An 18,465-nucleotide genomic window follows, 5' to 3' on the forward strand; every position below is an offset into this window, starting at 1 on the left:
TATACCTTCTAATTTTGATGTGAGTTGATAATCACATTCTTCCTTCCATATTTCAAGCAAGCTCCTTTTTGCATCATCTGAAACAATCTTGCTTGAGAGAAGTTGCTTAGCCAAGTGTTGCTTGTAGTACTTTTCAAAGACATCCTTTCTTGAAAATATCAAAACAAAATTATTACATCCAAAATTACTTCGACACCTTGTTGACCCTTTAAGGCTTATAATCTTGTCGTAATACTTTAGTTTTTTAGTAGATTCCTAGCCTTTTCAGGATGTGCCTTTTATAGTGTAAGCCTATGACTGTGGTGATTATTGTCTCTCATCTTTTAAATGCTCAGCTTCTTGTCTTATTTTCTCATCTTTAAGCTTTGCAGATGGGTTTCCCAATCCCTGGGTTTGATGGTGTTTTCTTCGAGGAGCTCAGACTGTCCACAATTAGGTATTACTTCTAGTAATTTAGAATCTCATGTTTTCCTTATGAAGACCATTCTACCTTGAGGTGCTTTTATATTGTCATCAACTGGCCACTCTTCAGCGTTATCTTCATTCTCGTGTAAATGCCTTTTCAAACGACAATGCCCCCTCTTTGAGAAGACCATTCTGCTCCCTGAGATTTGGTCGACTTCGTTCATCTTCTTTGGTAATACGATCACCCTTGGCAAACCTACCATTAGGAGGAATATTGTTTGTCTTGTCAGGAGCGATATGCACTTATTCTAAACTTTTATTTTGACTAACAATGACCTGCTCTTTCTACATAGCTTCAGATACTACTGGTCCACTAGATACCATTTCACCTTTAGGATTTTCCTCCTCCTGAGATGTTGCAACCCTTCTATTCAACTCTTTCAATATTGCAAGAACCCTTTTGTTCAACTCTTTCAATTTTTCAACATCTTTTGCCTTCTACTCTTTCGTTCTCTCTTCTTCTTCTTTTTGTAGCCTCTTTGCATGTTGTGCCACAATTTCCTTTACCCTTGCACGCTTGGTCTCATAATCCACATCTCTTGTCATATCCAACACATCACATGCTAGTTGATTATCATTGTTCTTAAGTAAAGGAACGTTATCACTCACCTTAATAGTTTTATATGGGGCATTAATTGACCTTGTTGGTTGATCAAGTGCTCTCGATGATGTCATAAGTGCCTATGCCCTTGGAGTTAATAACAACATTGACCTTACTTGAATAGGTTTTTCATTAACGGGCAAACTAGATATTATGTATTGAACAAAGGGATAAGATTACCCTCTATGACCAATACAAACTGGAGGCATGGCCTAAAAATTGCCACATGGATCTGTTATAGTTTGTGGTGTGGTGACCATTATATTTTGTTGAGCGGGTCACCCACATGTGCTCTGCCCAAAAATTGGCGTTGATATGTCACCAAAACCATCAAATTGAAGATATTGATCTCTTGTATTCTTTCTTGGATGATATAGCCAATCAAAATTGTAAGGTGTGTTACCCACCAAAATTGGGTGACCCCATAGGAGAAAAAATTTCTCCCACACTTCACATCCAGCTAGCTAGCCAACAGCCAACAGCCACCACTAGGCAATGGTGTGCCACTATTCATCTCCACCACCTGCATCAGTCTGATGACTTCTCACCCATCTCGCAAAAGCACATGAACAAAGGTGGGCTTCTGATCAAAAGGTACTTTATTCATTTTGCAATCGAGTGCTTATGCTTTTTGTACTTTGGGCTTTTGATATGGATTATGGGGTGACCTAGAAGGAGGGATTTTGACAGTATATTGTTCCCTCACCTTAAATGGGGGGTTAATATTCAATCCTAGTCCAATGGAACCTTCCTTAATGGCCCAATGGGTATAGGAGGGGCATTACTTAAGAAGCCTTGATTGAGATAGTGTGTTCCATCTATCTCGATTCTATACTTATCACTTTCCATCTTACATTACAAGCCCTATATTCCACCTCCATTCTTCAGATTCAACTAACCATTGGTTCTTTGGGATTTGGCACCCATACATCCTCATACCTGGGTAGGGCTCGGAACTTGGCCCTGGGAGGTTGATGCAGCGAAAAGAAAAGGAAAAAGCATATATTGGCCACAAGCAAAAATAAAAGAAAGAATGTTAAAATGCAAAAGATGGTCGGGACATACACATTAGCACGTGGGCAAAAGCCTAGCATGAGCTCTACCTCATCCCTTATAGCCATCACTCGGTTTTTGAGCACCATATTGCTCCTTTTTACATCATAAAAGGAACCCTTGCATGTCCCAACCCCGATGGGCAATGAGTTGCCTCATCATTAAGAGGTAATACCACCATTATACATCATACAAAGCAAGCTCTAACCCTTTGAGCTACGAGTTGTAATACAAATAAAAATCAAGAAAAAGTAAAAGGCGCACAAGAGAGATGGAAAAACAAAGGCCGAGTTGGCAACTCATGCATCCACAATTGCTCCCTCCTCACATCTATACACTCAGGATGTGGATCCCCACTATGTTGGTCCCCCTTTGACCATGGCACTTGGCCATGAAGTCTTCTTCCCTCCGTTAATATCATTGTTCACATAACACCTATTTATTGAAGGGCGGAAAAAGGAAATGTCACTTCCCCTTGGGAGATGGAAACATTCAAACACCTAAGAAGGTTGTCCTTTAGCCACTCCTACCTAGGGAGGAAGCACTATTGCACTATCATGTGTTCAATGCCCCGGATTTGGAAGGGAAGCCTTGTTTGAAGTGTCAAATAGCCCCTTACATTCAATTTTGGTCCACTTAGATGCAAAAATGATTGTTGTACATGACGATTTGTTGCTTGCTAGACATCATGATGTGATTGTTAGGTGGTTTCCACAGCCATGACCTAGGCAATTTAACTGGGCCCAAGCCTCCAAAGAAGCATATTGACACCCACAAGTGGAACACTGAGAGCCATAGGATTCCAAGCAGCAGAAGAGCATCATACACACCCTTGGGCACCTCTAGCACCCACAACGTTTTGACACTTTGCCCTGCATTTCATGACTTTTTGGGATGAGGCACTTGAACCCAGCAGGCCCCCAGTCGGCTTAGCACTTCATGAGGGATGGGTGTTGATCCAAGGCCCAAATGAGGATGGTCTCACAACTTGAGACATGACGGGGGTAGCACCATCTTGGAAGCCCTCGACGTTGGAGCAAAGAAACCCATGAAACCACTTTTCTTGCCCAAAGATGAATTTTGGGCTCCACAAAGGGGTATTGATAGAACTTTGAGGGTCAACCATTAGAGGTAACTTTAGAGATCTTCTAAAACAAGTTTGGCACCCAGAAGCACCAATGCATGCCCTAAAAGGCCTAATGCATGGATGATGTCAACATATCTTGCCCTATTTATCCAAATTCTTATGTTTATTGTCTAAGCTAATGGGTTAGCTTGTGACCCAATTCATCATTGTGACATAACTTGTTGACCTAGGGGCTTTTAGGCGAAAATAGATGTTAGTCCTCCCCTTATAAATAGAGGAGAGGACACTTGTATTTTCATCATCACTTGGAATTGGATATTTCAATCTCTTTCTCTTGTGGAGGAAATTGGATTTACGAATCATTTTGATATTTGTAGCTACTCACTTATATTTGGAGCTATTATCTTGGACCAATGAATGGAATTTCATACATGTTATCTTGTAAGTGAGCATTTTGTTATATAAATCTTTTCTTTATGTCTAAATGTATGGAATATGTTGAATCTAGGGTTTTCTATTGTGCCCTAATTTATAGAAAATCGATTAGATAGAATCTAGATATCATTATTGCATGCATTACTCACGAATAACATGTGAATGATTCCCATAAAATTTCTTGATCCATTGCATAGGTAATCGCTAGGATTTTTTATGCACGGGCATCAATTATCCTACCTCCTTAGCAACTTTTAGCCATCCAATCAACTCATAGAATCCATCCTCCCAAGGAATAAGGCACTGGCCTACCTTGTTGGTGATCAAACTCACTTTTCATCCATAAAATTTATCTCCTTTCCTCTTAACCTAATTCGGCCCCTTCAAGACCAAGCATCCAAGCTAGGGCTTGGTGGGAATTTCTAGGCAAGGAAAGGAAAATTTTTGGGATTGGGGAGTCAAAATGCCTAGAGCATAGTTGGTTGCCTCAAAATCAACCCTCTTGGTAGGAATTCACTTCAATTTTATCCATAAACTTTCTTGCCCTAGATAAACCCTAGTTTGGTGTTTCTTCAACTTAGGGGCTTATTAGAGGGTTTCATGGGATTTTGTCTTATTGAAAATCAATGTTTGAAACTCTTTCTCATCACCTTGACCTTTGGCCATCCCAACACTCAACCTATTAAAAAGCCCTAGGTCTTATGCCTCGTAAATTCAGCTTCTCTTGGAAAAGCAATGTGCCTCCATTTGATGATTGAAACCTTGTACTTAAGTTGAGATTTTCCCTTAGAAGCATATTGGTCATCATATTCCTTTGTACTTAGATTATCCATCATAGGTGACCTCATATCGAGACTCCTCCCATTGGTGAAAGTCCATAAAGAGCAAGGGGAGGTTTTGGCCACTGCCCCATCATTGTCTCTTCGTCTAGTAACAACCTTGTAGGGTACCCCTCTCCAAGGCCTACTAGATTTTGCAACAACAAGGTGAAGGCTTTAAGTTGCCCATAGATTCTAGAGATTGAGTTTTTTTATTCTGTTTATGAGGGTACAGGCATGACCAACCATGTAGGTGTGCCTTAATCCATGCTTTAGTCTATTCTCCCATTTCTATGTTGTCCTTGGCACGATCTTCAACTTTTGCAAAAACTGAGAAAATTAATGTTTGCTACACATTTTCTCATGACCCTTCAAGCTGGCAGGAGAGCCAGCTTTGATAACACCATAATATCCTAAGGTAATTTTATCCCTTAGGGTTCTATGTTTGTCTAGGGTTACAATAAATCAACAAGATTATACAACAGCAATACTCATTCATTAATTCATTCATTCAACAATAGATACCATTGACATAGCACAAAGATTTCCACAGTAAAATAAAATCTCTAACAATGATATGATTCTTCAACAAACACAATAAGTTAGGACTGACTGCCCAATGAAACAATAGATTCCTATATAATCCACAATATAATTATAATTTGAAGATCAATATTCAACTCTTCTACTACAAATTCTATTGCGATTATACCAATTACAACTCACTGTCTAATGTCTAGCAGCAAACAGCACACTGTTGACAACTCACTGTCTGATACCCCTGCTATTGTGATGGAGTAGGTGTTGTTCCAGTGAGGTCTGATTACTACTAATGAGATCCTAACTCCTTGTTCTTTTCTCCAACAATTCACCATGTATCTTTGGTATTGGACTCGTTGTCACATTAACCAAAATTAGGGTTGAACGTAGTTGGATTTCACTACCCCACTATTGTTGGAGATGGCTGCCCAAACTTAACTAACTGTAGAAGACCCTAATTCGTCCTTGATCCACAAAAATCCAAGTTGTCCCCTAAAAATAGCTGCGAAAATGGACTGTAAGAGGGCTCGGCTATATTCCCTGAGGATACCTGCAACCCTGGCAAGGTAATTGCTAGCCTCAAGAACCAAGATGGCTTAGTTAGGCTTGCTATATTAAACAATGCCCTAGAAATGGTTTCCATTTGAACATACAGTTACAATAATGATACAGTAGTCCTTCCTATGACTAGTTGCAACCCTAGAAGGTTGGTCACTAACAAAACGTGCCTGCATATGCTTCTTGTTCCAAACAGTGCAATAATGATGTCCTACTTTGCACCTTCACTGCCACAGGAACCTTTGGACCTCAAATGAAAGGTAGAGCCACAAATCCCCTACAAAAACCTACTTTGATGTGCCAAACAATGATTAAACGATCTAATATAGAAGAGTGTTTACTAGATAAGTGTTGAGGCAGATATCTGACTAGACTGGAATCTTTCACCACCAACCCCCGCAACCCTGTACCTGCTATTTAGTGGTGGATATTATCCCTAGTAGGGAGGCTTCCTAGGTAAGGCTTAGTGGTTAGATCACTGTGGTTCCAAGCCAAATGGCTCTCTAAGGAACTTGCAGATAAAATCATCTAAACAAATCTTCAACAAAAGGAGGTTTATGTTGAAGAATGTAACTAGTGTCAGTCTTCATAATTATATTTGAGTCATAATGTAATGTATTTGTCAAAAGAAAGAAAAAGGAATTTTATTGTAAAAACAATTGACTTTATTAAAGCACGGGTTTCATTATTGGGTCCATGATTAATAGGTCAAAGCCTCCATTGTAGGCTTCTAGGGTTTATGTCAAGAGTCCTTGTCCATGTCATCATGCAATAGACCCTTCTTGGGCTTTGTTTATCAAGAAAGAAATTTATTTTTATGTAAACTATAAGGTATTTAGGCCTCCTCCACCAAGTCGGCCTCAACTTAGACAAGTCGACCTAATTGGGAGGTAGAATCCACTATATAAAGGCAACAAATCAACCTCATTTGGAACATACATACAAGAAATTCGATCTGTAGTTGCAAGAAGACAAAAAATAAGTGTGAAATAGAAAGGAGTGAAGAAGCCTAGAAGAAGAAGAACCCTAAGCGAAGAAGGAAGAACCTTATTTTCTCTCTCTTGTGTCTCACGTGCGAAAATCTGAAGTTGCAGGAGGGCCGAAGTTGCAGGGCTGCAGTAGGGCCGAAGTTGCAGGGCTGCAGTAGGGCCAAAATTCTGACTTGAAGTTAGGTTGAGGCAGTTTGACAAAAGTTGACTCCTAGTGTTTGGTTTATCATCTTGAAAGGTTGACTTGGTGGGGGAGGAAAGTTTTTTTTGGTCTGGTCTAAGGTCTTGGATTGTCTCAAGTTTGATTTGAATCTACTAGTGGAAGAGTTTGACTAGGTTTTCCCCTTTTTAGGGGTTTTAGTCCTGACTAAGTGCCTATATCTGGTGTCCTTGATCTTCATGTTTTACTTTGACGATTACTTGATAAGAAGAAGATAATCTTTCTGCCTCTCTGTTTTTCTAACATGGTATCAGAGCTAAGATGAAGGAGGAAAGAAAAAGGCAGCTTGAAGATCTATTGAAAGGGTCAAAGAGAAGGATCATATAAGAAGAGGAAGACCTATTATCTAGTAAGGAAAACATTATAAAGTCTATGGAAACTTCAATGAAGACAAAGAATAAATTAGGAGCCACCAACTATAGAGCATGGAAGAAAAGGATGGATCTCATCCTTGCAAAACATAAAGTATTAGAATTTGTTAAAGGGAAAGTTCAGAAACCACCAGATGATGCAGGAAAAGAAAAGTATAGGGGCACTGACATCTTGGCCATGAATCTAATTGTAGATGGAGTAAAGGACAATCTAATCCCCTACATATCCAACATAGATACTACACAAGGGATGTATGAATCAATGAAACAGGAATCGCCGATTTTGGCGATTAATCGCGAGTCATACTCGGCTTGGCGGAAAAAAGTTTCAATTTGAAACTCTGCAAGTCAACTCACGTTGACCGAGTTTGACTCGTGGTCAACGCGAGTCTGGCGATTTACCCGACTCTGCGTTTTTTTGGCGAGTCCCGCCAATTTTGCGTCGGGTTTTGGGTTTCGGTTTGTGGCAATAACGCGTTTATAACTTGATCATTTACGTGATAGCGTTGTTTCAATGAAAGGAGGCAGAGTAATTTGTATGCAGGAATATGAGCTTGTGTAAGTGGTGAAGCATTTCAACGTGAAGATCAAAGATTGGCTGCGGAAGACCAGAGCAGATAGCAGCAAGGATATTCTGGTAGCAGTGATTCATAGTCCCGAGTTCGCAGAGTCTTCAGTCGACACCGCCGCAGAGTCCTCAGTCGACACCGCTGCAAAGCCGCAGAGCTGCATTCGACGCCGCAGAGCCTGCGTGAGCCTTCAGCCTTGACGTAACCTGCGTGAACGGTGAACGGTGACGTATTTACTATTCGGTATTCCTTTAACTTTATATGTGAATCGTGATACTGTGAGTGTGATGCGATACAGCAGAGAACAGAGATGCTAATGCGGCAATGCCGTATATATAACTGTGATGTCATAGTATGATAGTCAAGTGCTTAGTTGGGTCTCCCTTAAAATAAACCTTGCAAAAAACAAAAAAACAAAAATGATCTCCTCAAAACTCCGGAAGAATACATTTCTGTGTGCTGGTTGCCTCCTTGTATTGCTCTTAAACCAAACGCTTCTTCAAATGCTTGATACTTGACCATTGATCTACCTATGCTGTAACTCGTTCCGTTGCTTTAGGCATTTTCCAGAATCGTAATAAAATTACAGATTTGGAATGAATTTTTTAGCTTCTTTAACGACCTTTATTTGAACCCAAGGCTTGCTCCACCTCAAATCATACTGGGGTTATGGCTGCTCTGGAAAATACTGCAAGCCTACCTATAGAGTGAAGACATGCTGGTATGGTGGTACCATGTTACTGCCTTCTACACAAGCAAATAGAAAAGAGATTTACCTAGAACATGTGATCAATGGTCAACCTGAGTTTGAATAGTTCATTGTTCAGTGAACCTAGCAGCATCCTAATAAAGGATCGTCTCCGCTGCTACCATAAGAGTGCCTTCAAGAAAAGTGCCAACAATTTGTGATCTTCAAGGCTGCCACTGCAGTAGAGTCACCGTCGGTCTTGTTTGTACAGGAAATGAATGTTTTTAGAGCTTAGTTCAAAATATATTTTCATAGTTTGTTCAAGGATGATAAACACCCTATTTCAAGGTCTGCTGAGTCTAGAGTCTAGACTCTATACTAGATACTTATACTATATAGAAAGCCTGATCCATTTCCATCTAGAAACTTTTAAGAACTGAGTTATCCTTTTCTATAGTGCCACTAAAATTCAAGCCATTGCCATTGATCCTCAAGTCACATTGCCGCTGTTATGACTGTTCTCAACCAGCAAAACTTAAAAGGCAATACTGCACTTTGGCCTTTCAGCATGACATGGCACTTTCTTGGTGTGCTTTTGTGCCAGTTTTTAGAGCTCTGTTGTGCTCCATTGAATAAAACCAGGGTTCTGCATGTTTTCTGGTTTTATTGAAAGGCAACATTTCTATATGTTCACTGACATCTGTCTTCATTTAATTTTTTAAATTTCTAGCATATTTTAAATTTTTGGATCATTTTTAAATTTGATTTTTTGTTGTCTTTCACAGGAGCCACAAATTAAATAGAAGCCAGACTCCAAATCTTAACAGAAGCCACAAATTAAACACAAGTTCAAAGCAACAACAATGCCGAGAGAGCGGGATTTTGCTTGGGCTTATTGTGACAAGATTCCCAGAAAATCCATGTTCCTTTGTAAATTTTGCAAAAAGGAATGTAGTGGAGGCATTTATAGATTCAAGTTCCACCTTGCACAAATACCTGGCCATGATATAGGTCTTTGCGGCAAGGTTGACGACAATGTCAAATACCAAGCAGCCTTGGCCCTTGATATGTTAGAGCAGCATAATGCCAAGAAAGCAAAGCAAAATGTTGAAATAGGAACTGGTTGAGTTGATACTTTTTCTGCCACTAGCCCCATGTCACCTCAATCTGTTGAATCCTCAATGTCGTTCCCAAGTTTTCCACACATGCCTCCAAGGCCAAGTCAAACTCAAAGCCATGCGAGTCCTTCAACTCCTTCCTTCAACACTGGAGGTGGAAACATAAACACCTTTTTTGCTCCCCGCACAAAACCCGGTTCCCAACCTACCTTGGATGGCACTGGTTGGAAAAAAAATATCTATAGTCAGGCAAGGAAGGCCATTGCTAACTTTTGGTACTATTCTGACATACCTTTCCACTGTGCCAGAAGTCCTTATTGGCAAGCTATGATTGATGCAATTGCTGTTGCAGGTCCAGGGTTCAAAGCCCCTACATCAGAGAGCCTTAGGACAGATATGTTGTTAGAGAGTGTTGAAGATGTCATGCTTGTGCTAGCTGAGTTTCGTTCATCATGGGTAGAAACAGGGTGCACCATCATGAGTGATGGATGGACAGATCAGAGGAATAGAACTTTAACAAATTTCCTTGTATCTTGTCCCGCAGGCACAATGTTTCTCAAATCAGTGGATGCTTCAGACAAGGTTAAGACTGCCCAAATTATCTGTGAAATGATGGAGGAAGTCGTTCAAGAAGTGGGAGAAGAACATGTTGTACAAATTGTCACCGATAATGCAGCGAATTATATGGCTGCTGGTAGACTTTTTGAGATGAGGCACCCCACTATTTTTTGGACCTCTTGTGCTGCCCATTGCATAGATTTAATGCTTGAGGACATTGGTAAGCTTCATTGGATACATGAGGTTGTGGAGAAGGCAAAATCCATAACCAAATACCTACAACCACACTATTTTCCTAAACACTATGAGAATATACACTGAAGGTAAAGAAATTGTTCGACCTGCAGTGACTAGATTTGCAACAAATTTCATATCTTTGCAATCTATGGTTGAGCAAAAGATAAATCTGAAGAGGATGTTCTTGGGACCTGAGTGAATGGGATCTAAACATTCCAAGACCCCTGAAGGCATCGAAATTGTTGCACTTGTGTTTAATGATGGCTTCTGGAAAGATGCCGAAGAGATTATTGCTGTGACGGGGTCCCTTGTTAGAGTTCTCAGGTACTTCAAGTCTTTTAACTTTTTCATTTTTTAAATTTCATTTCAAGCTTCTTTTTATTTAGAATGTTTCATATTTCTTTAAATTTGAATGCTTGAACTTTCAGGATGGTTGATGGTGACAAACCCGCTATGGGTTACATTTATGAGGCGATGGATCTCGCAAAGGATGCCATCAAAAGAAGATATGGGGATGATGAGACAAAGTATATGCCTCTTTGGGACATTATAGATGCACGTTGGGATAGGCAATTGCATTCCCCCTTACATGCTGCTGGGTACTTCTTAAACCCACAATATTTTTATGATAAGAGCAAATTTAATGAGGATGGGGAGGTTGGCAGAAGACTTATGACATGCGTGGAAAGGTGCTTCCCTGATCCAGAACAACAAAGTCGTGTCTTTTCCCAACTACAAGATTATAGGGCACCATCTAAATTGTTTGCCTATACTAGTGCTATAAGACAAAGGTCTAAGATGTTGCCAGGTACCCAGCTTGAAGGCTTCATCAATTCATTAAATTTGTTTAAACTTTATTTTGTATGTTAAATGTTTTATTAAATTTTCTTTTCTTTTTAAGTTTTTACTATTTACTAATTTAGTACTTCTAATCTTCTACTCACAAACCCTTACCACTTGCTAGGTCTTTGGTGGCAAAACTTTGGTTGTGATATGCCAGATTTGAAGAGATTTGCCATTCGAATCTTAAACCAAGCATGCAGTGCTTCGGGTTGTGAACGCAACTGGAGCATGTTTGAGAAAATACATTCTAAGAAGCGCAACCGATTGACACAAAAATGCTTGAATGACCTTGTATTTGTCCATTACAATCTACGACTTCGCAACAAACAAATACAAGGTGAGATTCGAGAGCTTGAATTTGAAGGTTTCATAATCTAGTTCGTACTTTAAAGTTTAAAGTTCAAACTTCAAACTTCAAACTTCAAAGTGAAATTTTAATTCACATTTCAATGTCTTGTGATAATGGCAGGTATGGATCATTCACCAATCGACCTTGAAGAGATAGATTTGCAAGCTACAAATGCGGCAGACTGGGTTCAATTAGATGAGCCTCCTCTTTTAAGCCTTCATGACTTGGAGAACTTTGAGAGTCAAGCAAGCAAAGGAGTGGAAGGAATCGCTTCTAGTTCTCACTCTTAAGAGTCTTAGACTCTTAGTTGCTGATTTTTTTCTGATTAGTATGCAATTTTTAACTTTTTTGTGAACTTTTAGAAGCATATGCTTCTAAGGACTCAAGACTCAGTGCTTTGGATCATGCGTGGACCTATAACATATATGAGATACTTATTTATTCATGATATTTTGGACATCTATTGATATTATGCATTGTTTGGACATGCCTTTACCCAATATTAATGAAAAATGGTTTTTTTTAATTCAATATATGTGTATATTTTTATTTAATGAATTCAACAATTATTTCCCGATTTTTTCCCGATCCGATTAAAACTCTTCGCTCTTTTGCCTCGCCGATTTATTGCCGATTCCGAGTCTGGTAACAATGGTTTGACCAATGTTCACTGTGGTTAGGGCTGATCACAGTTGGACTGTTTGACCAGACTTTAACTGGGCAGAATTTGACTATTTTCAAGGTTGTTTCATCTTGTTGTTTGGAGGCCGAAGTTGACTGAAATTGACCGAATTGTTGAGGGTCAAATCTACCATGTTGACCAGCATTGACTTTTCTGGTTAGGGCTCTTTTGCTGCCGTTATACATTATCAGATTTGTAAATTGCTATGTTGCCAGGAAACGTGGGTGCGGGGACGGGGACACGGACGGGGGCGGGGACGGGGACGGCATTTTTGGAAACAGGGTGCGTGGGTTCGTCGGGTAATATAATAATATTAAATTTTAATAATTAAATTTTATAAATTATAAATTTATAATTAATAATATATATGAAATTTGAACATGCACATCATTAGAAGGAAATGCCCCATGCATGGTGTGCTCTGTGGTAAAGCAATCCCAAAAAGTTAAAAGTTAAAACAGTGGCAGCCTTACCCTTCCACAAAACACGCTTATTCATTTAGGCATATTTTCCTAGTTTTAATCTTAACATGATGTTATCAGAATGCTGTGAGAAATTGGCAGATTTTGATACTTAATTTAGCCATTGTCCAAAATAGCCCTTCGCCATTTAACAGCATCAGCTGATTACAGCTTATGGCTGGTCTCGACTCTCAATCCTACTTTCTATTTGACCGAAAATGTCTGAACCTGTATGTGTGCATTTACAGTTTATAATTTGATGGTTATTAAGTTATTAACTTATTTGGCTTGGGAATGAATGTTTCATAAATTATTAAATTCATTCCAAATTGATTTACAAGAATCTACAGGCTCAAATTACAGAGTAAGAGGTCTCTTTTCCAGTTCTGGTTTCGATGCCATATAATATTAAAGGCATTGAAGATCCACAAATACAGGAGATTCATAATTTACATTGAGACTCTAACAAACCTTGGGCATAAGTTTTGAAATTGTTTTTATAGCATAAGACTAATGGAGAGACTGATCATAAGAGTCTCCTGTGGTAGGAAGGGACTCATGAATGTGCAAACAGCTACCCTTTTTTTTCCAACTATGGTCATCACCTTATTAAATATTTCCACAAAGCTACAGGCAATATGATATGATATTCTGCTTGTGGGATTGTACACCCATAATGTTCCTTTTATAATATTGAGATATCATAATCATATATGATTTCAGAATACTGTGTCGCTCATAAGTTTTGAAAAACTTATCACTGTTGATAAATTTTTACAATGATTCATTACCCTTGAGCAGCACGTCATGCCCACAGAGCAATGCTAAGGCATGTGAACAAAGACAGTCTTCGGAAACTGTAATCTTTGGAAATGAGAACACGGGTCTACAGAGAACAGAGAACACGGGTCTACAGGCCTGGGTTTTTGGTTTTAAACTTTTAAGGAAAATTGAAATAATAAAATTGCAAAGGAAAACTTGTAAATACCACGGTCCACTGCCGTTGAAGTTGCTCTGTCCATTGCCGCTGAAGCTGCCCACTGCTGCTGAAGCTGCCCACTGCCGCTGGATTTAGGGTTTCTTAAGTTTACCTTTGTTATAAGTTATTTATTAAATTTCAATAAAAAAAATTATTTGAAAATTAAATTTTTAACATAGTTTTTTATGAAGAACCCAAAGAACCCAACCCGAAGAACCCAAAGAACCCAACCCAAAGAACCCGAAGAACCCAAGAACCCAAGCACCCGAAGCACCCGAAGAACCTGAAGAACCCAAGAACCCAAGCACCCGAAGAACCCAAGAACCCGTTAAAGGAAAAGAACCCAATTTTTTTTTTGAAGAACCCGGTTCTTCTGGGTTCATCTGGGAAGAACCCGTACCCGAATCCGGTACTTGGGTGCGGGAACCTGGGACGGGTTCGAGAACCCCACCCCCGGGTGCGGGTTCGAGAACCCCACCCCCGGGTGCGGGTACCCGTGCAACACAGGTAAATTGTATTATCTCTCTCGACTGAACTATTGAAGAGTAAAAGAAGAATTGATCATGGCTGGTGCCACATCTTGTATCCTCTTGTCTTGGCTTGTCTTCTACTGTTTATGTTTATGTTCTATCTGCATTTTACTATCATGTTGCTGTGATTGCTAAATTGGATATTGGGCTAAAATTGCTCTAAAGCATAGAACATACCATTGTTGCCTAAAATTAACAGCATCACCATCAACTAAGTCTCCATCTACAAGCCAATCGGCAAGGCGATCATCGACCCGTGTAATGTCCAAGTGGCAAGAAGAGCTTTGTTCTAACTGAAAGGCCATGGGGTCAAAGAGAAGTGCTTAAGGAGGGGTGTTTCTATACTCCATGTCAAACAGAGCAATGGCAGATGCAGAGCTGACATGCGCTGGAAAGGATGTAAAGCTAATAGGCTCTAGAAAGCACCGAAGTCTGACCTGTTTTGATACCACTGTTGCACTGTGCAAGCCAGAATGAAAAATAAGTGTGAATGCATTTTCATTAAGAGGATAGAAATATAAATACAATGTTCATGATTGTTGGATTGATCTTCCAAGAGGTTTCTTGGACTTCTCTTGAACACCTACCCAATATAAATATATTGGATAGGTGCTCAACAGGCTCTCCAACTCCTGTTGGATTATTTCATTAATAGTCGTGTAGGGCATCGAGTGGGGAAACATGCGCATCATCAACTAAGTCTCCATGTACAAGCCAATCAGCAAGGCGATCATTGACCCGTGTGATGTCTAGGAAGAGCTTTGTTCTCACCAAAAGGTCGTGGGGTCAAAGAGAAATGCTCAATGATGCTTACGGGGGGCGTATCTATACTCCATGTTGAACAAAGCAAAGGCAGATGCAAAGCAGACATGCTCTGGAAAGGATGTAGAGCTAACAGGCTCTGGAAAGCACCCAAGCATGGCCTGATTTGATACCACTGTTGCATTGTGCAAGCTAGAACGAAAAATAAGTGTGAACGCATTTTTGTTAAGATGATGGAAATATAAATACAATGTTCATGACCATTGGATTCCTCTTCTAAGAGGTCTCTTGGACTTCTCATGAGTCGTGATTGTTGGTGTTCACTTGAGGCTTTTCGCCTTCCTCTCATGTGCATAAGCCAAATTTAATTTACATAACCCAAGATGATTGTGTTTCCAACAAATTGTTATCCTCACTACCCAAGTTCAATTCCCGCAAGTGACATGTTGAGCATATAATGAGTATATTGTTGTAATGGATTCTGGCCTTCTTGTTGACTAGCCTTTTGCCCTAAAGAATATAGGGATTATCCTAGGTACCATCCTCAAAATGAGGGGAAGTATTTTGGGGTTTTCCCAAGGCATGTAACCTAGAAAGGGCAAAAAAGGTTATCCAAATAACTTAGGCAAATAAGGAAAAGAAAAGTTAGAAATAAAAAGAAAAGCTAAAAGCTATCTACAAGATATTTTAGAGCCTCTTTCCATTTATGGAGCTTTGTATGCTTTAACTTGGACTATGATTTCTTGTTAGTTCTAAATGTGGTATGGAAAGAACGCAGAGCCATTTATGCTTTTTTTTATTATTACTGCAGTTTATTCTTTTATAATTTCTCTTGTAGCAGTCTTGGGGACCGGCTACAATCTCCAAATCAGTGTTCCCAAGAATTCCAACTAAGGCTTATCATCCTTAGGTTGGAGAAAAAACAGAAAGGAACCTAATGACTACCCAAGTCAGATCAATGCAACAGGAATCACAAGTCGAACTTGTTGACTCTGCTCAGTACAGTAACATTTTTTCCACTTTGTGCCTGGCCAGATTCATGGTCAAAGAGAGTGATTAATCACAAGCCATTGATTCGAAGAACGGGAGTCAACAAGTTTAACTTGGGACTTACAAGTCAAACTCACCAGCACAGTATAAAAGCCCAAAAAGGGTGCATTTTGCTAATTTTCTCCTTCCAAGTGAAGACTATCTTCAACCTGAGCTCTGCCACATCGATTGCAAGCCTAAAAGTGACCAATAGAGAAAGGTGTGGAGGGTGCATTTTGCTCATTTTCTCCTTTCAAGTGGAGACTATCTTCAACCTGAGCTCTGCCACACTGATTGCAAACCTAAAAGTGACCAAGAGAGAAAGGTGTGGTGTTCCTGTCGCATGGAACATCCAGGTGTTGATGCATATGCAGCTGGGAGTGCTATGGGAGTCTGTGGAAGGTTGTCCATGTCTGCACCTGGATAACTGTGGATTTAGATATCATTGATCCAGGGGCAACTGAAGGCACGGGTGCAAGTTCCTAGTTTATAGAAACAGATGGTTCCCATTTTGTTATCATTTTTGGATCTATGTCATATAATATATTGTATACATTAAATATTTGACATATATTCATATTTTGCATTGTATGGAACATGGATTTGTTTAATATCAATAAATAAATTAAAAAACACAACAACAAAAAATCAATCAAAAAGTAAATATTTCTTTACATTGTTTAACTTGCCCACAGTTTCTGTTGAGCCAAGTCAAATACTTGACTCTTTTGCCTCAACGAGTAATTATGCGAACCGAGCCCGGTAATCATGGCTCAGGCCTTGTCCAAATGCTCTGCTAGATACAATAAAAGAGAAAGACACGCATGGGGACTTCCTGATGTAGCAAAGTACGTTGCACTCTGGCATTTGTCTGTTATATTTATATCCTAGAAAAAATTTACTTAAGAAAAGTGATGGATACAATACTTGTAATTGGGGGGGCCCAATGCCACTGATTCGATAATGGTTAGTGGTAAGCAGATATGTCTGGGAATTTACTTTTAGCATCTATTCCGTAATTTTTGTTTCTGTTTTTTATTACAGCTTCAGAGAATTTTGTATAAAATGCCATTTTCTGACCCCAAGGTGGTGACCTTTATTGTCACCCGTGTTTTCTTGCAATGTACACCATGTACAGATTATGTTATTGGTAGAATATTAAAACATATTTTCAATGAGGGTGGATACAGATGAATGCACCAAATGTGGCATTGGCATATCCTTGTTGTCTGCTGGAAATCTCGATTTGCTATGAAAAACAAAAATAATAGACCACAGAATGTAGCTACAAGATGCTGGAATCGAACGAGTCAACAATATTTAGGTCCACTAAACCAAAGCAGCAAAATAAATAATCCGAAAAATATTACCATTAAAGACACCTGTACGTAATACAACGAATTTCAAGCATGGCACTGGGTTACAGTACAATAACAGGAAATGTAGAAAAATCATACTGATAGAATGAGCTTCAAAACATCATAAAACCGATAAATAAGTGGACTGGTGGCATTTATAGGAAGAGAAAACTCTAGCATGAACTGAAAGCTTCTAAACACTGTCTTTTGAAAGCGAGCTCCGCAAATGCTTAATTACCAGAAGAAAAGCGGGGGACCTAGATAATTCTACCCCAAATTTTAACAAAATTCGAAATTCAGACATTAGACTTCAAAGATACAGACTCAAAACTGTTGTCTTACCTTCGACTCCGTTTCTGCAACCTTTTGGTATACAACGAACCTCGAACGCTGTCTGTTGACGGGATTTAACGGTACAAATCCCATGGCAGCTGTCTTAGTAAAATGTCCACTGTTTTTAACAGAAATTCGGAATTGCGAACAAGGATTCAGCTTGGTTCGAGATGGTTTGAAGCCGGACTGAGATACAACGAAGACAGCCGCACCTGCTAAAGCAGTGGACGCCATTGAAAGCTTTCTCGAGGTCCGGGATTCCAAACCCTACCAATGAAAGTAACCAGAAAAAAACCAAAAAAAAAAAAAAGAAGGAACTCAGATGAAAGAGGGGAAAATGGAATTAGGATAACAAGATGGTGTCTAGATGTTTCTGAGTCTCAAGTCAAACTAAGAAAATTTAGCGGATTCGCAATTTCCCCACATAGGATATGCCCGGTTGGTACAGAAACTAAGGGTTTATATTTTTAATAAGTTTTTTCAAGCAAACGACAGGTGGTTACTTTTAAAACCACGTTCTAGAAAGCCTGCAATAGAAAGGGCTGAATAAGAGTATATTCTGTACCATATATTTCAATTATTGGATTATTGTAATATTGCGTTTAACGCATGTATTTATCTTTCAAGAGTGTGGACGGTGAAAAGGTAATAATCTATTTCAGTAGGGCGGTTTTTAGGAAGGTGGATAGTGAAAAGGGTAAATTATATTGATGATGATGATGGTGGTGGTTAATGTCTATTGAGACTAAATTGGTCTATTGGACCTATAATTTTCTTAGTTTTTAATTATCTGGCTCCTCGTCTTTCTTGGCGAGATTGGTGTTGTAGCTTT

General features: G+C 39.3%; 1 protein-coding gene across 2 annotated transcripts in view; it reads right to left on the reverse strand.

Moving 5' to 3' along the window:
* Positions 1-18,086, reverse strand: part of LOC149221759 (uncharacterized) — a 97,421-nt gene extending 79,335 nt beyond the window's left edge. Inside the window, exon 1 of one of the 2 annotated variants that reach the window (XM_089385226.1) lies at positions 17,643-18,086. In XM_089385226.1, coding sequence (XP_089241352.1) covers positions 17,643-17,867 — 225 coding nt within the window. In that variant the 5' untranslated portion in view covers positions 17,868-18,086. The remainder of the gene's footprint in view (positions 1-17,642) is intronic. The other variant, XM_089385225.1, reaches the window with a different exon arrangement.
* Positions 18,087-18,465: the final 379 nt, after the last annotated feature.

This window comes from Pinus tabuliformis, chromosome Q (genome assembly GCF_031772625.1).
Source record: "Pinus tabuliformis cultivar Carrire ecotype Pingquan chromosome Q, CPIR1, whole genome shotgun sequence".
NCBI lineage: Eukaryota > Viridiplantae > Streptophyta > Pinopsida > Pinales > Pinaceae > Pinus > Pinus tabuliformis.